The 26,176-nt window shown below is 39.7% G+C and overlaps 2 protein-coding genes across 2 annotated transcripts in view; both read right to left on the bottom strand.

The window, feature by feature from the left end:
• The window catches only part of LOC140211224 (solute carrier family 26 member 6-like), a 150,168-nt gene extending 147,664 nt beyond the window's left edge, over nt 1–2,504 (bottom strand). Inside the window, exon 1 of the mRNA XM_072280844.1 lies at nt 2,418–2,504. The gene's annotated coding sequence lies outside the window, so the exon portion shown is untranslated. The remainder of the gene's footprint in view (nt 1–2,417) is intronic.
• A 9,197-nt stretch (nt 2,505–11,701) lies between these two features.
• The window catches only part of celsr3 (cadherin, EGF LAG seven-pass G-type receptor 3), a 359,789-nt gene continuing 345,314 nt past the window's right edge, over nt 11,702–26,176 (bottom strand). The window contains exons 33-36 of the mRNA XM_072280082.1: nt 24,274–24,483; nt 21,578–22,607; nt 21,287–21,433; nt 11,702–16,043 (exon numbers count right to left, since the gene is read on the bottom strand). Coding sequence (XP_072136183.1) covers nt 16,016–16,043; nt 21,287–21,433; nt 21,578–22,607; nt 24,274–24,483 — 1,415 coding nt within the window. The 3' untranslated portion in view covers nt 11,702–16,015. The remainder of the gene's footprint in view (nt 16,044–21,286; nt 21,434–21,577; nt 22,608–24,273; nt 24,484–26,176) is intronic.

Genomic DNA, 26,176 nt, shown 5'->3' on the forward strand with positions numbered 1-26,176 from the left:
AGGTAACTCAAACTACCTGTGGTGCAACCCAAAACTGAAACTGAAATTTCATTTTAAAAAAAGGATTATCATGTTTTTTATTGAAAGTAATGAGGTAAGGAAAGAATGTGTGTTAGGGGACGCATTTTCTAAGAGTTTTTATGAAGTTAGTCTGAACTGTGTAGTACTCATTTTTTGTGAGTTGCAAGTTGGCCTTCCATTTTGTCATATACCATCTGAAAGTTTCTTTCTTAAAATTTCTTTGTACATCTGCACAAAACATCCAATTCGATGAATCTGGCAGGATATCTTTAATATTTCAATTCCTTGATTCCATTTCCCTTCTATTAATTCTCCAAATAAGACGGACCATTCTGTTATCACCAGACATACCCTAATGTCCACGACATCATAATTGCCAGTCTACAATCCTCTGACTGTCCCTGGTATCTGAGGAGTATTGAAAAATTACCACAAATGCTTCTGTAATCACCATTCTGATTTCCATAAACAACCCCTGATACATCTATATAAGTATGGTGGGTCTTTCTGATAACTCTTTCATGACCAATGCTTCTGGAAAACATGGATGGCATCATCCTCCATGTTGGACACTGAAACAGATTGTGCAAGATACTACCTCTATAATCAATTAGGCTCCTATCATGGGTACGGAAGGCATTTTAGTTTCCTGTTAACTGCCATTTATTCATACACTCTATAAAATTCGTGAAATTGCTTTATCCGAAAAATAACCAGGGCAACAGTTCACCACTGTAGGGAAGTATGATAGAAGTAGCAGTAGATAATTAATGCCTACTCACTCATTCATCATTTCCCTTAAAATACAAAAAATCCATGGAGTTCTATTGTGTATACTCAGTGACATCCTCCACATCAGCTTGGAGTAAAGGATTGTAAAGATTCATTATCCTCTGCATGAAGAAATTTCTTCTCATCTCAGTTCTGAATGGCTACTTATTTTGAATTGTGCTTCATTATGTAAGACACTCAGGGAAAGATCCTCCCTCATCCATCCCCTCAAACCCCATGAGAATTTTAATGGGGTTGACTCTCATTGTTCCAAATTCAAGAAAATATAGGTGCATTCTGCTTAATAGGACAAAACCAACAACCAAACAAACTGTTCAACCATCAATATATTTCCTTAATCATAGCTAGTCTCACCAGAGGCCCATTTATTTGCATTATGGTGTTCTTACCCTTGTACTTCAACCTATATGCCCTGACTGGTCATTAACTTTTAGTGATTTATGTACCAGTGCCATCCAGATTCCCTTTGAAACCTACAAAACCTACAACTTTCATTTGAAATGAATGCTCTGTCTTATTATTTTTTATCATATTTTTCCACAAAAGTAGCTGGCCCAACACTATATTCCACCTGCTTTATTTGCACATACTCGGTTGGCCCTGTTTACATTATTTCAAAGACTCTCTGAATCCTCCTCCCAACCCACTCTCTCACTGAGTTTAGGATCACCAGCAAACTTACAGTACATATGTTGAGCTTGATTTTGTCATCCAAATTCTAAATCCTAAAGGAAATCATGGTACATAGTGGTACCAATGTCATTAGAAGGGAAAGTGAGACATTAAGACATAGGATGTATGGGGTGTATGGGGTGTCAGGGAGGGGTAGCACCTATGGTGGGGTAACATGTCGCGTCCTTTTCAGGGCGGTTAGTCCACCTTTGGTCTCCACCTGGCACTCAGCTCTCACCTGTGGCTCCCCGTAGCTGTTTACATGCGACAGCAGCCACACCCCGGGCAACGGCTTCGAAAAGCCGGCTAAACCAGGTGAGGGTAGCCGACGGGTCTCAAACCCTCGATGAGATAGGGAGTTGCTATCCCAGCATGTGAAGACAGACTCCGGCGGATTGAGCGGATGAGACCAATGGAAGGTCCAACGGTCAAGAAGGCGGTCTCTGCAAGTGTCGTGGAACGTGTAGAGCAGGACAAGACACAGAAGACGTCCTGGTCATCCACTGTGCCTAGTCCCATCTCCAGCCCACTCGACTCTGTCCTGGCCACTGGATCCAGATGGGAATTGGGAAGAGAGAGTGAGGCTGATGCTGCGCAACTCTCCCTCACTTAAATCCAAATCACGCGCTAGTCTCGACACCATCATAATGGTGTCGAGGTCCTCATCGACATCAATGATGGACGAACAACCAAGACATAGGAGCAGAATGAGGCCATTCAGCCCATTGAATCTGCCCCGCAATTTAATCATGGCTGATCTATTTCCCTCTCAACCCCATTCTCCTGCCTTTTCCCTGTAACCTTTCATCCCCTGACTTATCAAGGATCTATCAACTTTCACCTTAAATGCACCCAATGACCTGGCCTCTTACAGCTACTTGCAGCAACAAATTCCACAGATTCACCCTCTGACCAAAGAAATTCTTACTTACCTCCATTCGAAATTCTATTCTAAGTTTGTGCCCTCTGGTTCTGGACTCTTCCATTATCGGAAACATCAGAAACTCAGTTACAGAGAAAGGTTGAACAGGTTAGGACTCTATTCCCTGGAGCGTAGAAGAATGAGGGGAGATTTGATAGAGGTATATAAAATTATGATGGGTATAGATAGAGTGAATGCAAGCAGGCTTTTTCCACTGCGGCAAGGGGAGAAAAAAACCAGAGGACATGGGTTAAGGGTGAGGGGGGAAAAGTTTAAAGGGAACATTAGGGGGGGCTTCTTCACACAGAGAGTGGTGGGAGTATGGAATGAGCTGCCAGACGAGCTGGTAACTGCGGGTTCTTTTTTAACATTTAAGAATAAATTGGACAGATACATGGATGGGAGTTGTATGGAGGGATATGGACCGTGTGCAGGTCAGTGGGACTAGGCAGAAAATGGTTTGGCACAGCCAAGAAGGGCCAAAAGGCCTGTTTCTGTGCTGTAGTTTTTCTGTGCTTTCTATCCTCTCCACATCTTGTCTATCTAGGTCTTTCAACATTCGATAAGTTTCAATGAAATCTCTCATTTTTCTAAATTCCAGCAAATACAGGCCCAGTGCCATCAAACACTCCTCATATGATAAGCTTTTCATTCCTGGAATCATTTTTATGAACCTCCTTTAAATCCCCTCCGATGTCAGCTCTACCTCTTAGATAAGGGGTCTAAAACTGTCCCTATACTCCAAGTGTGGTCTTGCCAGTGCCTTATAAAGCCTCAGCATAACAAATTTGTTTTTATATTTTCGACCTCTTGAAATGAATGTTAACATTGTGTTTATCTTCATCACCACAGACTTAACCTGCAAGTTAACCTTTAGGGAATCATTTATGAGGACTGCAAAGTCCCCTTGCACCTTGAATGTTTTAATTTTCTACCCATTTAGAAAAATAGTCTACACCTTTGAACTTCTACAAAAGTGCATAACCATACACTTCGTTAAGTGTATTCCATCTGTCACTTCTTTGTCCATTATCCTAATCTGTCTATGTCCTTCTGCAGCCTTCCTGCTTCACCAACACTACCTGTCCTCCACGTATCTTCATATTATCTCCAAACCTGGCTGCAAAACCATCAATTCCATCATCAAAATCATTGACATACAACATAAAAAGAAGCAGTTGCAATATCAACCCCTATGGAGCACCACTGGTTAACAGCAGCCAATTAGAAAAGGCTCCTTTTATTCCCAGTCTTGCCTCCTACCAATCAGCCAATGCTTTAACCATGCTAGTATCTTTCCTGTAATACCATGGGCTCTTACCTTGCTAAGCAGCCTCATGTGTGGCACCTTTTCAAAGACCTTCAGAAAACCCAAGTACACAACATTCACTAGTTCTTTTGTCTATCCTGCTTGTTATTTCCTCAAAGAATTCTAACAGCTTTGTCAGGCAAGAACTTCCCTTAAGGAAACAATGCTGATTTTGGCCCACGTAATCATGTGCCTCCAAGTACCCTGAAACTGTATCCTTAATAATCGACTCCAACATCTTCCCAATCACTGAGGTCAGACTAACTGGCCTATAATTTTCATTCTTCTGCCTCCCTCCCTTTTGAAGAGTGAGTGACATTCATAATTTTCCAGTTCTCTAGAACTATGCTAGAATCTATTGATTCTTGAAAGATCATTGTTTTAATGATGTTAGTAAGAACTGTGGCATACTCATTCAGATTCAAAGATGAATCTCTGAATACAGTCCAGTCCATCAACTCAAAGCAGTTCTGTAAGAGCTCCTGTGCTTCCCTTGTCCATACCTTCCCAGTCCTCACTATTGGTGCTGCAGTCTTCAGTCTCTGCCTATACTCAGGGAGTAGAAGTACAGCCAGGTGATCAGACATTCCAAAGTGTGGACGTGGAATAGCACAGTAGGCATTCTTGATGGTGGTGTAGCAATGGTCCAGTATGTTGTTTCCTCTGGTACCACTAACGATTTGTTGAGATAATTATTTTTCAGGCTGATCTGGTTAAAATCCCCCAAAATGATGGAGAGGATGTTTTGATCCCATTGTTCAGCTCATCAAAATGCCTGTTTGACATTGACCTGAGGTGGAATGTATACCGCTACCAAAATGATTGCAGAAATCTCCCGTGTAAAATAAAATGGATGGCACTTAATTGCAAGATATTCCAGGTCCATTGTGCAGAATTGGGCCATCACTGATACATTTGTGCACCAAGAGGTGCTGATCATGGGGCATACACCTCCATTTCTGCTTTTGAGGAACTCAACAGTCCTTTCCTGATGGTGTATAGTGAACTTGTCAATGTGAGTCGCTGCACCCAGTATGGAAGGGGTTAACCAGTTTTCTGTGAAACAAAGGACACGCATGGCCCTAATGTCCCTCTGATGTAGCACTTCAGTGCTGAGATCTTAGATTTTATTTACTAGAGACTATACATTTTACAGTAAGATAGTTAGTATTTGGAGTCTAAAACCCCATTTCCTTAAATGCACTTGTATCCCTGATCTGCAGCCATGTTTTCTACATGGAATCTGGTGAGAAGTACAGCCACAATCAGCATTGTTTCTGTCAGTTTCAAGCAGTGATAGCTCATTCAATTGCATTAAGACATCTTTATTAACTGTACGGACCATGGAAGCAGTTGTGATTCTCAGCTGAATTGGGAATATATAACCGTATCCATCGAGCTCTGCTGCACGAGATTGCGTTCTGAAGGTGCACTGGCCTTCCCTTTACTCCTCTGTAATTTGAGTTTGAGTTTAGCTTTGCCCTTTCAAATTGCATGGCAAATTCTATCGTATTATGTTCACTACCTCCTAAGGGTTCTGTTAACTTTAGCTGCATAATCAAATCCAGTTCATTACACAACACCCATCCAGAACAGCTGGTCCCCAGTGGGCTCAACCACAGCTGCCTAAAAAGCTATTGTGAAGCATTCTATAAATTCTCTCTCTCGGGATCCAAAATTAGCACCAACCTGATTTTCCTAATCTTACCTGCATATTGAAACCCCTCATTACTTTTGTAACATTGTTGTTTTGACAGCATTTCTATCTCCCGTTATAATTTGTAGCCCATATCCTGGCTATTATCTGCAGACCTGTATAAAACTCACATCAGGGTCTTTTTACTCCTGATTCCTTAAACACCCACAACAGTTCTATGAGGAGGAGGTCTTGACGTGAGAATATAGGGAGTTGGGTAGAAAGCTGAAAGCAGGACCTCCAGGGAAGTAATATGTGGATTGCTGCCCGGACATGTGGCAGCCAGGGTAAGAATAGGATGATCTGGCAAATGAATGTGTGGCTGCAGAATTGGTGCAGGGGGCACGGTTTCAGATTTTTGGATCATTGGGATCTTTTCTGGGGAAGGTATCACCTGTGCAATAGAGATGGGTGACACCTGAACCTGAGGGTGACCAATATCCATTGTGCAAGTTTGCTCCAGCTGTTGGAGAGGGACTGAACTAATTTGGCAGGAGGATTGGAACTGGAGTGACAGGGCAGAGGATGGGGTAGTTGGTATACAATTAAATGCAGTGTGTAGTGAACCTGTGGGGAAGGACAGGCAGATGATAGGGCAAAGTCAGAGCTGGTAGGATGAGTTAAAATTGAAAAGGTTGATGAATACAGGACTGAACATGTTATATTCGAATGCACGCAGTATACGGAATAAAGTAGATCTTACATATAAATTGGCATGTCTGATGTTGTGGACATCACTGAATTGTGGCTGAAAGAAGGTCATAGTTGGGAGCTTAACATCCAAGAGTACACATTGTATCCAAAGGATAGGCAGGTGAGCAATGGGTGGGGGGGGGGGGTGGAAACGGTGGCTCTGTTGGCAAAAAAAATGAAATCAAATCCTTAGAGAGCGTTGATAAAGAACCAGAAGCTGTAAAATCCTTGTGGATATTGTCAAGAAACTGCAAGAATATAAAAACCCTGATTTGAGTAACATACAGACCTCTGAACAGTGGCCAGAGGTGGACTATAAATTACAACAGGAGATAGAAACAGTATGTAAAAGGGGCAATCTCAGGGATTGGGAAAATCAGTTTGGTGCTGGGTCCCGAGAGAGGGAATTTGCCTACAAGGTGCCTTTTAGAGCAGCCTGTGGTTGAGCACACTAGGGGAAAAGCAATTCTGGCTTGCGTGTTATTTAATGACCCAGATTTGATTAGGGAGCTGAAGGTAAAAGGAACACTTAGGAGATGATAGTCATAATATGATAGAATTCACCCTGCAGTTTGAGGAAGAGAAGCTAAAATCAGATATATCAGAATTAAAGTTGAGGAAAGGGATTACAGAGAAAAGGGAATTACAGAGGAATGAGGGAGGAGCTGGCCAAAGTTAATTGGAAGGGAACATTAGCGGGGATGATGAAGTACTCCAAAGGGAGAATGAGGTAACAGTGGCTTATAAGGGGAGCCTAAAGACAGCATAAAAGCAAAAGAAAGGGCATATAATATAACAAAAATTAGAAAATTGGGAAGTTTTTAAAAACCAACAGAAGGTAAGTAGAAAAGCTATAAAGAGAGAAAAGAGATTAGAGTGGATATTGGACCTCTGGAGAGGTAGCAATGAGAGACAAAGAAATGGCGTACAAACAATAAGTATTTTGCATTAGTCTTCACTATGGAAGACACTAGCAGAATATCAGAATTGAGAGAGTGTCATAGTGCAGAAGTGAGTGTAATTGCTATTACTAAGAAGAAGGTATTTCGGAAACTGAAAAGTTTGAAGGTTGATAAGTCATGTGGACCAGATGGACTACACCATAGGATTCTGAAAGATGTAACTGGAGGTACTGTGGGGTATTAAGTAATGATCTTTCAAGAATCACTAGAATCATCTGGAATGGTACCTGAGGATTGGCAAATAGCACGTCACTCAGAAGTGAGAGAGGTATGCAGAGGAAAGGTAAGTTAGCCTGACCTCAGTGGTTGATTTCAATTGCTAAGGATAAGTTTTCAGGGTACTTGGAAGCACATGATAAAACTGGCCAAAATCAGCATGGTTTCCTTAAGGGAAAATCTTGCCTTACAAACCTGTTTATTATCTTGAGGAAATTACAAACAGGATAGACAAAGAAGAATTGGTGAATGTCATGTTCTTGAATTTTCAGGTGGCCTTTGACAAGGTGCTGCACATGAAGCTGTTTAACATGAGCCTATTGTATTACAGGAAAGATACTATCATAGACAGAAGATTGGATGACTGGCAGAAGACAGAGTGCAAACAGAGGGGGCCTTTTCTGGTTGGTTGCTGGTGGCTACTGGTGGCTGCATTGGTCAGTGTTGGGACTGCCCCTTTTGACATTGTATGTTAATAATGTGAATAAAGAAATTGATGGCTTTGTGGTCAAATTTGTGGATGATACAAACATAGGTGAGGGAGAGGTAGTGTTGAAGAAGCAGAGTGGCTGCGGAAGGACTTAGATTAGGAGAATGGACAAATAAGAGGCAATGGAATATAGTGCAGGTCATGCACCTTGGTGGAAGGAATAAAAGCCTAGACTACTTTTTAAATGGGGAGAAAATTCAAAAATCAAAAATATTAAGGAATATTGGAGTTCTTGTGCATGACTCCCTAAAGGTTAACCTGCAGATTGAGTTGGTGGCAAGGAATGCAAATGTAATGGTACCGTTCATTTCAAGGACTAAAATGAAAGGGTTAACGTATTTGGTGCATTTGATGGGTATGGGCCTGTAGTCACTGGAGTCTAGAAGAATGAGGGGGGATCTCATTGAAATCTATAAATATTTTTTTGAAAGGCCTAGGTAGCATGGATGTGGTGAGAATGTTTCCTCTAGTGGGGGAGTTTAAGACCAGAGGGAAAAGCTTCAGAATAGAGGGATATTAATTTAGAACAGAAATGATGAAAATTTCTCTAGCCAGAGGGTGGTGAATGTGTGGAGGTGTTGAAGATGGCTGTGCAGGCCAAGTCATTGTGTATATTTAAGACAGAGGTTGATACGTCTTGATTATTCAGGGAGCAGAAGTCAGGAAAATGGGGTTGACATGCTTAATAAATCAGCCATGATAGAATGTGGAGAAGACTCAATGGGCTGAGTGGCCTAATTTTGCTTCTATGTCTTCTGGTCTCAAACTATTGCTACAGACAGTGTGTGCTGGGGGGATTGTTGTAAAATCTCAGTGGTTACTGTCTCATTATGTGAAAATGACCCCTTTTATATTCATTAACCAATCTTCATGCCATGTCAGTACACTATCTACAATATAACACTAATTTTGTTGAGTAACCTCTTGTATGATATTTATTGGAGACCTTCTGAATGTCCATATGTAGCACATCCACCTTTTTCTTTTTATCTATTTTGGTAATTACAACAAAAGAAAACACCAAGTTTGTGAACAATGACTAACCTTTCATAAATGCATGGTGACTCTACTCCACTCTATTACGATTTTCTAAGTGTCCTATTACTTCTTATTTGATAACTATTCTAGTGTATCAATTTGAAATTATGTTAGGCTGGCAGGTCCCCCTCTTTCATTAATTAGTGGGGTTACTTTGGCTATCTTTGCAAGTTGTGGAAACCATTTTAAAATCCATGGGCTTTTTGAGGATGATACCTGATGTGACCACTATCAACATAATCACATCTTTCAAAACCTTGGGATACAGTTCAAAAAGTCCCAGGGATTTAATGCTTTTCAGTTGCATTCATTTATCTCCCCCCCCCCCCCACCCATACTGCTTTTTAACAATGCTAATTTATTTTAAACTTCCTATTCACTATAGACCACTTGTTCACCTTTTTCCCTAAGAAGTTAGTATTTCTGTTTCCATAAAGGCACTCAAAAACGTTCATAAACTTCATTGTTGTTTTCTTATCCCCCAATATAACATCACCTGTTTCAGTCTAAAATGGACATTAAAGTTGATAGCATTTGTAACTATTGTAGTGGGAGATTAATGTAAAGATCCTTATTCTCAGAAGTGTGATTATCCACTAATAATTATGCAACCTTCGGTTCCATGGCAAATTGTCTCGACTATAATTTAATTCATGTCTATATGTAACAAGATGTAGACAATGTTCAGGTTTAAAAAGTTAATTGACAAATCACAAGCAGGCATTTCAAGGTGGCTTGTGACTAGGTTTGGGCACTAACAAATCAGGTAAATGGAAAACAGATTAAGTGCAGGACAGGCAGTACATATTGCCATTCATCAGTTCTTCTGCTTTCTCTTCTGTGTTTAAGTCTCTTTCCTGAATTCACTTCAAATTAGCTTAAATTCAATAATGTGTCTACTTATTCTAGTTTCCTCCTTATATTATCAAGTCATTTTACTATTTTAAGGCTTGATGAATTCATACTCAGAAAGCTACATTTGCAAAAGGTAATCTTGTAAATCCAGGATGTTGGGGGAAACATAATTAAACAAGCTTACAGTTAAAAAAAAACATTATAACAAACAGAAGTTCTGATACTAACAGGAGCATTATTGTTTTCACTGAAGTAGTTTCTCTGCAAGAAATCCAGTTTCCTGCATTTGATTGTACATCATTTTTGCAGCTGCCTTGGATCTGTTAACTGTTCAGTCAAGTCATTATTCCATCAGTATAATCAACCAAAATGGAGAATGGGAAAGAGATTTGATTTGGTTAAAGTAACTATAGTCTTTGAACACATTGGTAATTATAATTCTTGTTGTGAAAGACCATTTTCACAATAAAAAGGACTCAACTGATAAAAAAAATGTCATTCTAGCCTATGGTACATGCTTGTCTATTTCTTCAAATCGGTAATTAGGAATGTAATCTCCACTTGAGACATCCATTTTTGCTCTGCCTATACTGTCCTGGGGATTCATTTAGTCATAGAACTCTACAGCACAGAAAGAAGCCCTCAACCCATCCAATCCATGTATCAAATTATTATTCTGCCTGGTCCCATTAACCTCCACCTGGACCATAGCCCTCCATATACCTCCCTATCCATGTACCTATTCAAATTAATCTTAAATGTTGAAATTGAACCTGCATCCACCATTTTCACGGGGAGCTTGCTCCACACTCTCACCACCCTCTGAGTTTGAGATGATATGTTTCAGTAAGTGTAGACCTGCCTCATTCATTAAGGATCCCAAATCACCCAAGGACATGTTCTCTTATTAATACCATCACAGAGGTGGTACAGGAGCCTGAAGAGATGTTTTAGGAGCAGCCTTTTCCCCCCTCTGCCACTAGATTTCTGAACAGACAATAAATCAAAATATGAACATTACTTCACTATTTTTTTCCTCTTTTGCACCACTTGTCTTAAACATATATTTCTATTGTAATTTATACCATAGTTTATGTGTTGCACTGTACAGCTGCTGCAAAACAACAAATTTCACAACATATGTTAGTGATAATAAACGAGATTCATCTGTAATTGTCATAACTTTCCAATTGTATTTCTTGGATTAATTTCCAGTTCTGTCTTTCAGAATCTAGCATCATTAGGTGTAATTGTTATAGGTACAGCTTGTACCCACAAATTGTTAGCAGAATGCAAGCCTGTGTCCTCACCTTGGCTGAGGGCATGGACGCTTGTGTAAAAGACTAGCGCTGGGTTAGATCTGTAAATAGTTTGCTTCAGCTCTCAAGCATTCAGCATTCAATGGATGAACTTGTGGGCAATGGTCAGACAATGGCAAGCTGAAGGCAACACTACTCAGTTACACAGGTATTTAATGATCCTTGCTATTGTTTTGCTCCTGACATCCATCCGATTGTTGAGAGATCAACACTTCTGATGGCCTACATGATTCCAGGTATAAATACAACCGAATTTAAGCTGTTTACCTGTCTAAATTCTGCTAAAATGTCAATGCTTGAAGGGGAAAGAATTGGAATGTGTAATGGGATTGCCAGAAAATCTTTAAATTAGTTAGAAGTAATTCCACATAGAATTAAAAATAACAGCAGTGATTTTTATCCAATTCAAAACAATATTTTTATTTTGTTTACTGTCTTATAAATTCAGAAATGTGGTTCTATACATTTCAGATCATAACTTAAAACAATGATAAAGATATATGTACACAACAGAATATGTCCAAAAAGTAAATAGGCCATTTGGATGACACCATATTCAACTTGCCAAGCTGAACGATGGAAATATGTCTCCAGATGGAAGTCAAATGGAGAAAGATGAGGGAGGGGAAAAATTGACACTGCCCATCTTACTAATATGAAACAGTCATCGACCATATTGGCAATGCTATAGTCTTACTTGCAGATTAAATTAGGTGTACTGAATTAAAAACAGAAAATGCTGGGAACAGTCAGCACTTGTGGAAAGAGAAACAGAGTTTTTAAATGAAGAGTCAGTGGTCTGAAACCATTATTAGATGAAGGGTCTTCAATCAGATATATTTCTCATTCCGTTGATGATGCTCCAAATTTCCTACACTTTGTGTTTTATTTCATTCTTACAGCATCTGTAATTCTTTGATCTTCAAGTGAAAGCTACTGTTGATCAGGGGAATCTCTCATTATCATGTGTAATTGTTTATTTGCAAGTGCTGTAGGAACTGAGGCACTAGGTAAATATATTTTCAACTTGATTGGATAGTAGGATAGGGGTAGTTGTCAGAGGCCAATCAGATGCTGTGGAAGGGCTGTGCCACATTTATCCCTCCTGTTGCAAAACAATAACACAGATAAAGTCCAAAATCCATACTCCTTTGCCCAAGGAAAGATTTGTAAAATTGACACTTCGGATACCTGTAGACCATGACGTGTAGATCTTCTACATCCACACTGTTTCAAGAAAACATTAGCTAGTTGTATTCTTACAGCAGCAACAGACATTTGATAATGGTATTGTTGCAAAGTACTTTGATTATATTTGGACTGAAATAATCATTTGAAACAATCATTTGATTTATTCATTTTGATCTGCATTATTAATAACTTTCCATGTTATACAGTGATCAATATACCAAACAAAATGTAAGGAACCACATTTTTGTATATATCCATTTATTGACCTCTTCCACTCTACATCCAGAGTCAGCATCAATACTCTCCCAAGTCAAAGTAGAAGAATGCCTGAATCATTGCTTCCAACAGAAGCACCATAATGACGTGTTTTCATTTGATTCATGGTCTATTCTGTTACAACACTGCAAAATAGTGCCCATTTGGATTTAAGTTATGAGCATATTGTGGGATCTGGATTCAAAATTTTTTGAATTCATATCAGCACTGGCAGATGGTGGACTCACAGCATCTCAGTTTAGAATCAAACCCAGGTTTCAACATGGAAACATCACTGTTTTAAGATGTAGTACCATACTAATTCTTTCTTCCACCTTGCTTTCAGCCTTTTCTTTAATTTTGGTGAAGAAAAGATCACCACTGTCCTTGAAATATTAAAGGAAAATGTGGACTATATTAACTTCAAGCAGATGCTAAAGAAAGCTTCATCTTACTGGACAATAATGGAATTTTATAAGACCTGAAAACTTTCTGGCTCTACCTTTCTGCACTCAAATATACACATCAAATTTTCAAGCTTCAATAACACAAGACAGTTTCAAGTATTGTTTGTTGCATTAATAAATTAAGGAAAAATGCTCTTTATCACAATAACTTAAATCCATAAAAAATAATAAGATAAAAATTTCATCTCTGAATTACAAAGATACAAAAATGTATAAAAAGTTGTCTTTTAATTCTCCTTTTTTTCCCATACTCTTCCCTGCCATTCCCCTGCATACTCCCCCTCCTCCTTGCCCCACAGAGATGTTGGATATGTTTGAAAGGAAGCTTCAGTTTATTTATTTTTGAAGCAAGGAAGAAAACTATCACTCACCGACCACTGGTGGTCTGCAAGGAAGGGATAGCTAAAGTATTCCCAAAAACTGTCGCACTTTCACTGATTCCTTCTTTGCAGGAAGCAGTGGGCAGGTAGTGATACGCAGAGTTCCCCAGCTTATTTCGAAACTACTTTCTGAGAATGAACAATCTTCAGGCAACCATAAAAAATTAACACCAGGAGGTCTACCCAGCCACATCTGAGCTATGTAGCGATATTTTTGTCTGCAAGTTACGTGGATTCAGTTGAACATGCTATTCAGCACATGAAGCCAATCCTCTATACTTAACACATATACATATGACAACTTGAGTAGGTATTACAATGAATGAACATTGATATTTATAGGGCTAGTAATGATTCTTCCGTTTTTGACCAAGAATGTTTGATTTTGAATGTTGAGCCATGTTAAATACATAATTCTTGAAGAAATTGCTGATCAGCTTTCACAAGATTGCTTTTGAAGTAGCTGCTGTGAAATACTTAAACATAGATTCATCTACCTTTACACAGCACAATGCAATTTCTGTGGTTTGAACCAGAGTTCTGTACGATAAATAAAATGAAGAAGGTGATTATCACATTGTTCATTAATCATACTCTGTTTCATCTTGAAGGGTTAGTATCACTAGCAAAATGAGAAAATGCAATTATAAAACCAATTACACCCGGCTGTGAATATTTTATTAAATAATTATGATTATAAATTTAATTTAAGATAACAACACATGAAGCTTATCTCCTCATTAACTTCATGTAGGTGGCTACAAGGCTTTATCCACAAGAGAAAAGCAATGCATAGATGAATTAATCATTGTGCAATATGATTCTTTTTGACTTGGCAATCTACTTTGGCACATTAATGCTTCAAAACACAGCAGCTCTATACTTTTATGAGCTCACAGTTTATTTCCTTTCCATTTGCATAAATCTTACGGACAGTGCCTCAATGATGTCAGTCTGCTGAAAGGTTAACATCCTGGAAGGATTAACCAAAGCACAGTTGGCTTAAGTTAATGAAGGAAGTGTTTAACTTTGGATAAAATTAAAGGGCTGATCTTCATGATTTAGGAAGTTTCCATACACATTTTACTGAAAACCAGTTGTGCAAAAACACAACCGTAAATACATTATCTTGGCCATCAGACCAAATCTGATTCCTTTTGTGGCTTGATCCCATTTGCAGTGTGATTTCTATTTTGCATTTTCTCCTGATGGTAAGAAACAAAAATGGAATTAACTGCTAACTTACGGAAGCACTGATGGTCTTGAGGGAAACAGTGTTCACCGTGGACGCAAAATCGTTAGCACTAATCAAATGTTTAGAAGACAACTGATGTAGCTGGTAAAATTGATTAAATGGGGACTGTAAAGATAAATTTAACTTTTAAATAAATATTCCTGATGATAGTGAAATGCAGTTCCAACACAGTGGAAATGGACAAGTGTGCTTAAGCTCATTATCTGAGTTGAACTAGAGTATCTGCTCATTACTTATGTGGACTTCATGCACAATATCTGAGCTGCCCCAGAAATACATCTCTTCCCTTCCTTTATTATGGCACAGCTTACAGTGTTAATGATAGTTATGATTAGGGCTTCTACTGTGACATTTGAAAACCATAAAAGTATCTTGTGAATGAAAATAGTCTCTTTACATTGAGTATTAAGAGACAAAAAGACCTGATTTTTACAGTCTCTTGACATTAGTAGCATTGGTGCTTGCTGTGAGGCCCTTCTACTCGATGGATAGATTTATTTCTTAGACAAATTTAAAGACTGTTCAGCTGTCATACTGGACCATGTTATTGAGGTCTACATGCCACAATACTGTAGAAACGTCAAAATACCATGATTAGAAATTTGCTATGAAAATACTTTTCCCTTAGAAAATGTTTGATTATCAGTTTCTTTATGGAGCCCTTATGGTTGATAAACTGGGGGTGGGAGGAGTGACCTCACTAACAATAGCAGGGTATTCAGTTACATGATGCATATTGACAAAGGAATTATGTTAACTGAGAAACTCTAAATCCAATGTTGGCATCGCTACCTCTCTGAACAAGGAGGTGCTCAATAGCAGGGTTCATCAAATTGGTTTTCCATTTGGTTGCACTGGACAATCTTAACATTTCTTGTTACTTATTATATTGGTGGTAACTGCAGAGAAGTTGCCTCTCAACCAGTTATCAAAACAATTAATAGATTAAAATTTGCCATTTCAGTTTGATAACACGAGTAGGTAATTAATCCAGCATAATGATTAATGAGGGTATGAAGAGACACAAGATATTTCCAGATCTTGAGTTTGAACACCAGAGGACATTAAGTTTTCTTCTGTTTCTAACCTGTCTACCCCATTCTTTAACTCTACAGACCAAAATGCAAGTTACTGATCATAGAACCAAAGTGGGAATTAACTTTAAATATTCTCCTGGTCTGGACTGTTCAATTCTCCTTTTTTTTTTGACACTCATGACAGTGCTCACATTGAGATTTCATCCTCTAGAAGGAATTATTCTTGAGAATATTGTAGTTTCCATTTTTTGTAGTGCGGTGACCTCTGTTGAACCCTTGACCTGATGTTTGTGCAAGCTGTGGCTGATTCCTTTAACTTCCTCATCGCCCGATTCTCCCTCTCAGCATTAGGTTGAGTGATTCATTTCCAGTTTGCAGTCCTCCAGCCACTTACACCTTTGGGTATCCACAGTGACAAAACTCAAAGCAGCAAAGGTACATTGCTTCAAGACTCTGTGTCAACTCTTGCCACTCTGTTTAAGTAAAACAAAATTAATATTATTTATTTAACATTAGTTTGTAAGAGGCAACAATAGTCTAGGTCGAATTGTTGAATTATCCACAATAAATTGGTAGTCATGGTGCTTTTTTGCATTCGGAAATGGAAGAAGCCTTGGAAAGCCATTAATTCCAGATTACAACAGACATCTTTTCATTACTTTTACATAATTTGTGCTCTGAAGTCTTCTTTCTTTTCAAGTGCTCTTTGTTTTTTTAAAATTAAGAACAGAACATGATTAGAGTACCCACTGTGAAAAGAAGGTATTTGGCTCAACCAGTCATTTATGCCCCATCAGAACTACTTCCTGTTTTATGCGTCTAACATCTTTAATACTCCATTTTCATCCATACAGTTGCCCGACCTCCCCTAAAATTTAACAATACATGTCCCATTCTCTGCGGCAACAAATCCATCATTCCCAACAATCTACTGACACATGGGCTGCCTCTGGATCATGTGTTGATAATTGTTTTCTTTGCCTCAAGTGGACCCACAACTTGAAACCCTCCAATAGAAGCCCTTCATTGTTTTGAACTCAATTTGTCTGATCTTCAGTCACTATATCCTGACACAAAAGACCCAGTTTGTTCATCCGAGTAGATTTTATTTTATTTAGAGAGACAACACGAGCCTGTGCTGCCCAATTACACCCATGTGACCAATTAACCTCCTAACCCATATCACCTTGGAACATGGGAGGACAATGAAGAACCCACGCATTCACAGGGGGAATATACAGTCTCCCTATAGACAGTGGTGGAGCTGAACCTGGGCTGCTGGTGCCATAACATTATGCTAACCATTATGCTATCATGCCGCCCGAAGATATAACTACGCAGTTCTGATGCAATGCTTTATTTCACTGACTCTAGTACCTCAACATTATTTTCATAGTAAAATGATAGAATATATAAAATCAAAAGTTGTATAACCACTGCACAATCACTTTTATGTTCTTCTACAAATAAAGTTCCTTTAGCATACTTAGGTTGTCAGCTTCCAAGTAATATGTCACTCCCCCCGCGCCCCCCCACCATTTTCTTGTCAAGTGTTTCTACACACTTGTGTATTATTTACCTGACAATGTTGTATATGAGAATGGAAACAAGTTGCAGTTAATTACAAAGGACCTCAGTTAGAGAAGATTGTTATCAGAATAACCGTAATGAGCAGCACTATTAACAGGTGATCATGACAGGAGATGTTTATTATCATGTAAAATTTGATAAAGAAATACCAAAATAGTTTATGTTATTCTGTGGTGTGAAAACTTTCCCCAAAGTGACATGCAAAAATGAACAGATCCAGTGAATATTGTTCTATGCATTCCCTTGACTGGACCAACAGGAAACCAAGGTACACTCATAAATGAAATTGAATGACATGTACTGAGTGAATGAATTCTTGAAATAATATACAATTGTATTAAATTATTAAAGATTTGTTACAATAGAGGTTGTTTGATTAAATATGTATAACAAGTATAAACTGGCTCATTGAAATGCAATAAAAGGAGGAAGGAAAAGATGAGCATGGACATGGGGGGCAGATACATCTGCTTCCGCATGACTTGATATAAAGGACCAACAATTTCAAATTGGCAATTACTGCAAGATGTATTAATGAATGCAAATAAGGGCATTATATTTCAGTATTAAGTAATGAGAATTAATACCATTATTCACACAGATGTATAGAGTTTAAAACCTTTTTACCACTTATATCTTTCAATCAAAATGATTTTGGTACATTTTTCCCTCATTATTTTGACCAAAGTTAACCATTTCTTAAAACATTCCTGCTGGGGGAGAGCATCTTGATGTCATTAAGTGGTGTTAAAATGCTAGATTTTAGAGTCATAAAAAATTACAGGCAGAAACTGGCCTTTCGGCCCATCTAGTCTGTGTTAAGCCATTTACTCCCATCAATCTGCATCCAGCCCATAGCCCTCCATACCCCTACCATCCATATACCTTTCTAAACTTCTCTTAAATGTTGAAATTGAGCTTGCATGCACCACTTACACTGGCAGCTCATTTCACACTCTCACCACCATCTGAGTGAAGAAGTTCCCCTCATGTTCCCCTTAAGCTTTTCATCTTTCACCCTTAACCCATGACCTCTAGTTGTAGTCCTATCCAATCTCAGTGACAAAAGCCTGCTGGCATTTACCCTGTCTATAAGCAGATAATTTTGTATACCTCTATCGTCCCCTCTTGATCTTCTATGGTCCAAGGAATAAAGTCCTAACCTATTCAGTTTTTCCATATCATTCAGGTCCTCTAGACTCAGTAACATCCTTCTAAATTTTCTCTTTACTTTTTAGACTTTACTTATGAAGTTTTGCCTTACTTCTATAGACTGTGTCTGTCTTCAGAGTAAACACAGATGCAAAAAAATTATTTGATATCTCCCCACCTCTTTTTGCTCCACGCACGGATTACCATTCTGATCTTCCAGAAGACTAATTTTGTCCTTTGCAACCCTTTTGCTCATAACAGATCTGTAGAATCTCTTAGGATTTTCCTTCACCTTGTCTACTAAGGTAAACGCATGCCTTCTTTTTAGCCCTCCTGATTTCTTTCTTAGGGGTTCTCTTGCAGTTCTTATGCTCAATAAGCACTTCATTTGTTCCTTCTTGCCTATATCTGTAATGTACAGATAACCATGGAAACCATGGTTCCCTACACCTGTTATCTCTATCTTCTATTCTGACAGGCATACACAAGCTTTGTACTCTCAAAATTTCACTTTTGTAGGCCTCCCACTTACCAAGTACACCATTACAAGAAAACAGCCTGTCCCAATCCACACTTGCCAGATTCTTTCTGGTATCATCAAAATTGGGTTTTCTCCAATATAAAATCTCAACCATGGACTAGACCTACCTTGTATATTTACTTTGAATTTAATGGCGTTCTGGCCATTAGTGCAAAGCGTTCACCTACACTTCTGCCACCCGCCCTGACTCATCAAGCATCGCACACTCTCTAGATGGGACTTCTATGTTCTGATTAAGAAAATGTCCCTGAACATATCTGACCAATTCTATCCTATCCAGTTCTTTTACAGTATGCAAGTCTCAGTCAATATGTGGAAAGTTACAATCACCTACTACAACAACCTTATGTTTCTTGCAACAGTCTGCAATATCTCTACAAATTTGTTCCTCTAAATCACTCAGATTATAGGGTGGTCTGTAATATCGGCCCATAAACGTGGCCATTCTTTCTTTTTTTTCAGTTCACCCATTACACCTCACCAGATGAGTTCTCCAGTCTGGCCTGACTGAGCACTACAGCCACATTTTCCCTGACCAGTAATGCCACCCCTCCTCCTTTAAGCCCTCGTGTTCTGTCACATCTAAGACAACAGAACCCCGGAATACTGAGCTGCCAGCCCTGCCCCTCCTGCAACCAATTCTCAATAATGGCTACAATATCATAATTCCAAGTGTTGATCAATGCCCTGAGCTCATCTGCCTTTCCTACGATACTTCTTGCATTCAAATATATATAGCTCAGGATACTAGTTGCACCAAGCCCAGCCTTGACTCCTGACTTTGTAACACCTATCTCCACAACCTCTCCACCATCTGTTCTGGCACTCTGGCTCCCATCTCCCTGAACTCTAGTTTGAGTCCACACCCCTCCCCCTGTGCAGTACTGCCAATATGGGTATTATTTAACTCCAGATCTTTATATCTCAGCTAAAACATGAAACTTAAAGTGTGAGAACTACCCTTGTGTATCGTAACATTATGATTGAGCTCAGTAACAGGCATCACCATAAATGTACAGAAAGCAGCTATTCTGTCCAATGGATATAACCTGGCATTTCTGCTCTACAAGCTTTTTAAAATTTTATTTAATGATATAGTGCTGAGTGTGGGCACGTGGCCAAGTGGTTAAGGCATTGGACTAGAGATCTGAAGGTCGTGAGTTCGAGTCCCAGCTGAGGCAACGTTTTGTGTCCTTGAGCAAGGCACTTAATCACACATTGCTCTGCGACGACACTGGTGCCAAGCTGTATGGGTCCTAATGCCCTTCCCTTGGACAACATCGGTGTCGTGGAGAGGGGAGGCTTGCAGCATGGGCAGCTGCTGGTCTTCCATACAACCTTGCCCAGGCCTGTGCCCTGGAGAGTGAAGCCTTTCCAGGCGCAGATCCATGGTCTCGCAAGACTAACGGATGCCTTTATAGTGCTGCGTAGGCCCTTCCAGCCCTTTTAGCCAGACCCTCCTCAGCAACCTTACAACCCCACAACCCCAATTAACCATAACCTAATCATGGAACAATTTACAATGACTAACTAACCTACCTGGTACGTCTCTGAACTGTGGGAGTAAACCAGAGCACCTTAGAAAACCCACACATTCCACGGGGAGGATGTAGAGGCTCCTTACAGACGGGCATCGGAATTGAACTCTGAACTCCAGAATGCACCGGGCTGTAATCGCGCCGTACTAACTCACACCACCTTGACACCCAATCCTCTCCACTTCTTTTTATAACCCCTTTCTTTCATGTAATTTCAGAATTTGAAAGCTTAGATGTCTTTACCTATTTTCTGTAACTTAAATCCTCAACTACACTTGTTAATTTTTGACACATAACCCAGGATCATGACATTGAAATCTCAGGAGATTATTTCAGACTTACTGTATTGCCCCCTGCCTAATTTGTCAGTTTCAGGACCTTGAAACTATGGGAAAACTTACCTCCTTTCATCTTCCCTATCCATCACAAACTAACTTAAAATACAACAAATTAATGGTTACTTTTAGATTTATTTTTGCCTTTTCTTTTACTCCTTTTTGGTTTGAGGTATGCTTCATGAGCAATCCTGGCCCTTTACCTATCTTCCATATAAAGCCTACAGGAGAAAGGCCGAAGACCACAATGAATGATATGCCCCATGTGAAAAGAGAGTAAAAATTAAAAAAATGCAAACCAAAAAAAAAATTGACCAACATGAAATCTCAATTATAAAAGTTGTGGGAAACATAGAAAACCTACAGCACAATACAGGCCCTTTCGCCCACAAAGCTGTGCTGAACATGTCCTTACCTGAGAAATTACCCATTGTCCTCTATTTTTCTAAGCTCCATGTATCTATCCAGGAGTCTCTTAAAAGACCCTATCGTATTCGCCTCCACCACCATTGCCAGCAGCCCACTCCATGCACTCACCACTTTCTGTGTAAAAAACTTACCTGACATCTCCTCTGTACCTTCTTCCAAGCACTTTAAAACTGTGCCCTCTCGTGCTAGCCATCTCAGCCCTGGGAAAAAGCCTCTGACTATCCACACGATCAATGCCTCTCGTCATCGTGTACACCTCTATCAGGTCACCTCTCATCCTCCGTGGCAATTAGTAAACATAATTCAAAATAATAGTGCACAGTCAAATTCACATCTAGAAACCTGTATCTCCAACCCATTTTGGCAACGTAGCAATAACACTTGGACCATTAATTGTTATGTGTTCTTAAGTTTGTACTTACTCTGAATCTGGAGAGATCTCTGAGATACTGTGGGATGTTGCAGAATGGGGAGTTGAAGGGCAAGGGGCAGAAGTCATTGAAGACGTGTGTGCCCCAGAGGGGGTACAAGTCGTCTGTGGGGCTGAAGGAGTGGTGGTGGAGGGAGCAGAAGAAAGGGCTGAAGAATTGAAAGAAGCAAGGATAGAGGAAAGGATATCCAACTGCTCTGTAGATGGATGTCGGCTGGGCAAGGGCTCTAATTGCTCTTGGGAAGGTTGCCTTCTGGGAAGAGTGTTTAACTGTTCCCTGGAGGGATGCCTGCTAGGCACTGTGTCTACATTCTCTCTAGATAAGTATCTGCGAGGCAATGAGCCGAGTTGTTCTCGAGAAGACTGCCGACTTGACATTAAACCTGTTTGGTCCCTAGTTGGCTGTCTTCTAGATAGCGTATCTAGGTTCTCTCTGGATGATTGCCTGTTTGACAGTGCCTCCAAATGCTCCCTGGATGCATGTCGACTAGGAAGAGTGTTCATCTGCTCTCCAGAAAGCTGTCTGTTGGGTCCTGTGTTTAGCCATTCTCTAGACATTTGTCTTACAGGTAATGTGTCCAATTGTTGTCTAGAACCATGCCTTCTTGGTAATGTGTCTAGCTGTTCTCTGGACCCATGTCGGCTGGGCAGTGTGCTCTGATATTCTCTAGAAGTATGCCTGCTTGGGATTGCATCGAGCTGTTCTCTGGACCCATGCCTGCTGGGAACAGTTTCCAGTCGTTCTCGAGATGCATGCCTGCTGGAGAGTACATCCAGCTGCTCCTTAGACATCTGTCTCCTAACTAAAATGTCCAGCTGTTCACGGGATGAATATCGGCTGGCTGGTTGAGACAGACTTCCAGCACCCGAGTACATTCGGCCATAGGAAGCCGCCGGGACAACCCTGGGACCTAGTGTTGAAGTATTGTACCAGGGCAATTCAACTTGCATTCTGTTGATCGAAGTCAAGCTTTCATTCTTCAGTGTTGAAGATGGATATTGCATTCTGTTTTTCAAAATGCCTAAACGAAACAAAATAATACAAACTAAATTTATGATTTTGTGTTCTCAAATTAGTTCCATTAGCGGGAAAGGCAACTGCAAAGGAAAATTATTTACAATTAACCCTCTTCAATGTGATCTGTTATGTATTGATAGATTGTCAAGATGATATGGCTATATACAGTTGTCGCACAGTGTAACAGTTTGTGAATTGCTTAATAAGAGTACAGATCAGATAACAGGAGTGTTCTGTACTATCAATTTTCCAATAGTTGATTTTCATTTTAATGCAGATTTATTTTAGCAAAATGGCTGTAATTCATTTTTTGTTTATGGTTATAGAGCTTCTAATGAGACAATATGGGGGTACTCAAAATGATGGAATATAGTGTCCATCACATTCTGTTAAGTAAAATCAGAACCATTAAATACTACAGTAAAGTTTCAAGCTTTCTTATAAAGGTTTTAAGCTGGATACTTTGCTGACGGAAGGTTTGAATGATTCTTAAACCTGATTATCTATATGTTCCACATAGGGGCATTGAGACTATAATACATACACTTGGTTCTACTATGATAGTTAGTGTGAGCCATGTTTTATCACAGACACTTCCTCAAACTGAAGAGGAATACCATAGAACAGGAGAGTACATCTCTTAACCTTAAAACTGCAATGATTGTTCAGATTGACTCAACAACAGAACTCACCCCACTTTTAATCCTTGATTCACATCACTGCTTCTTATTATGAATGTCCTGGTTAACATTCATCCATTCAAAAATATCGATGAAACTGAGTTTAACCATTTAATAATCCCATTTATGGGATCTTATTGTGTGCAAATTGGCTGCCCGTTTTCCTATCACCACCACACTGATTTAATTTCAATAGCACTACCACAGCTCTGAAGCTTTTTGTAAAGATATGAAGAGGCATTGACAGAATGAAAGCTTATTCTATACCTGTTACCCCATTATTCACAGTTCTTATTTTCTGTTCCCTGCAATCATTATTGTGTAACAATACATCCCACAGGTTTCCAATGGGTATTTTGTAGATCTGTTGTACTTGTGGTTCAATAAAATTGTCATAGCTGTAGGGGTGGAGGGGTAATAGAGATAAGGTCCACAACCTATTAAATGTTTCCACTTGCGTGCATCTCAAATAGCCTTTGACAACCAAGCTCAGCTCCTAGCTTTCATGTGTTCTTAGCTACTAAGCACGACTGAATCATTTCCATGACAGCAGAAGGGGCAAGGTGGGTTACTGGTGCTTTAAAACCAGTCGCTCCAGGCAGATAGGGCACGTTAGGCACGGTTGACAGCTTATTTAGAAGGAAACTTCTGATCTCAAACCTTGGCTGCCTTACAACTTTGGGAGTAAAACCAAGAAAAAGTTCAGAGCTGGAGTCCTGAAGGCAAAGTCCTACTTTGAGTTCAATACTGACTGACAACTCCTGCAATGCTGCTGGAGCCAAACTGTATCAGTATCTAGTTCAGCTGTGTGGAGAACGGCAACAGCCTGCTCTCCATATCACACTGCCCTAGCTAGGATGCAACATCCATGGTCAACCCTGACCAATGCACCTACCCACATAGCAGATTTTAGATTTATGATACACTATTCCTCTAGTTTATCACCACTGCTGTGGACTTTTCACAACTTGTTTCTATGTGAAAGTTTACCTTTCCTCTGCTGCTCTTGTTTGAATAGATGGGTTGGTGCGTTCTCATCACTGCTCACAATGGACATGTCAGGCTGGTTGTTGTTAGTGGCATCCTTATTGAAATCTAGGCCCAGCTTTCTTTCTGAGCCCCACTTCTGCAGTGAGCAGGCATGAACTTCACACTCGCCCAGTGCTGGCCAATAGGATATTAAATCATTGCCATCACAATCTGTAAAATATAATGAAGCATTTGACAGGCTCTGCCTGCATCAAACAAAGCAAAGCGAAAGTCTTGTGAAAAATTTAGCAAAGAATTGGGAATTTAGTACAAATAGCAATATGAGTTTCTGCTATGATTTAGAGCCTCAGTTGTCCTAGAAGAGTTACAGAATTGAACTAAGACCTGTATGCCCTATGCATTCTGTTTACTTAATGAAGAAATTTCAGGCTGCAGGATAAGTTGTATGATGGTTGAGACTAACGCTTGAGGATACACGCACAAAATACTGGAGGAACTCAGCAGACTTAAGCAGCATGGGTGCCTAACTCAGCAGGTTATGGAAATGTATAAACAGTTGATGTTTTGAGGGCTAGACCCTTCTTCAAAAGTGGAAAGGAACACACACAAAATGCTGGAAGGACTCTGTAGGTCAGGCAGCATCTATGGAGGAGAATAAACAGTTGACATTTCAGACTGAGACCCTTCATCAGGACTGGACAGGAAGGGGGCAGAAGCCAGATTAGGAGGTAGGGGGAGAGGAAGGAGTAGAAGCAGGCAGGTGATAGGTGAGAGTGACAGTAGGTGGGTGAGGGAGGGGGATGAAGTAAGAAGCTAGGAGGTGATAGGTGGGAGAGGTAAAGGGCTGAAGAAGATGGCAAATAGGAAAAGATAGTGGGCCATGGAAGAAAAGGGAGGAGGAGAGGAAGCAGAAGGAATTGAGAAGAGAAGGTGGGAGGGGAGAGTAATTAGCACAATTCAGAAAAATCGATGTTCATACCAAGTTGGAGGCTGCCCAAATTGATATGAGGTGTTGCTCCTTTAACCTGAGTTTGGCCTCATCATGACAGTTAAAGGGGGCCATGAACAGAGATGTTAGAATGGGAATGTGAAGTGGAATTGATATGGGTAGCCACCAGGAGGATCCTGCATTTGCTGTAGGTGCTTGATGAAGTGGTCTCCCAATCTGAGTCGGGTCTCACTGATAGAGTACAGTCAACAGCATTTACATATTATTGACAAAGGTTGAGACCCCTGCTGTTTTTGATAGATGAGACACTAATATTGGGGCTGGCTGAAGTAAATAAGGGCTTCCTTTCACCTATACGTGATGCACACTTTGCCTTCAAATAAGGTGACTAGATTTTTTTTTATCAGTCTGACACATATCCTTTTTTCACTTTTGAAGAGAAATCAAACGGATTTATTTTGGTCTTACAGTTTCCACCCTTGTGCAAAGAATTCATTTTGGAGCACTATGAAGATCTGCTCTTTCCCTTCACATCTCTTTACAAACAAGATGTTAGGCAGGTTTTGTGATAGCCCTTTAGGTTAGCTGACTCTAAGATTAATTACAGTACTGAGAGATGTTTATACTTCAACCTACCTTAACTTTGCATGGATTTGTCTGGTGACAAAGTTCTTTCAGCTCAGCCTCTTCAATTAATTATTGAGTGCTAATCACAAATGTCACAAGGACTTCTCAGTCAAAGGTACTTTTGTCTAAAATTTAATTTTTTTTGCAATATGTGCTTTATGATACTTCATGGTAGTCAGCTGTCGTACTTGTGAAGGGGGAGGGGGTTGTACAACCTTGAAATGCACCTTCCTTTAATTACACTGCTAAAATACATGAGAACAATTGAAGTCAATTCTTCCCGCTCTTTAATCCACCAACTGATGTGGAAAAGATCCTTAATCATCT

Source organism: Mobula birostris, chromosome 16 (assembly GCF_030028105.1).
Source record: "Mobula birostris isolate sMobBir1 chromosome 16, sMobBir1.hap1, whole genome shotgun sequence".
Classification (NCBI taxonomy): domain Eukaryota; kingdom Metazoa; phylum Chordata; class Chondrichthyes; order Myliobatiformes; family Myliobatidae; genus Mobula; species Mobula birostris.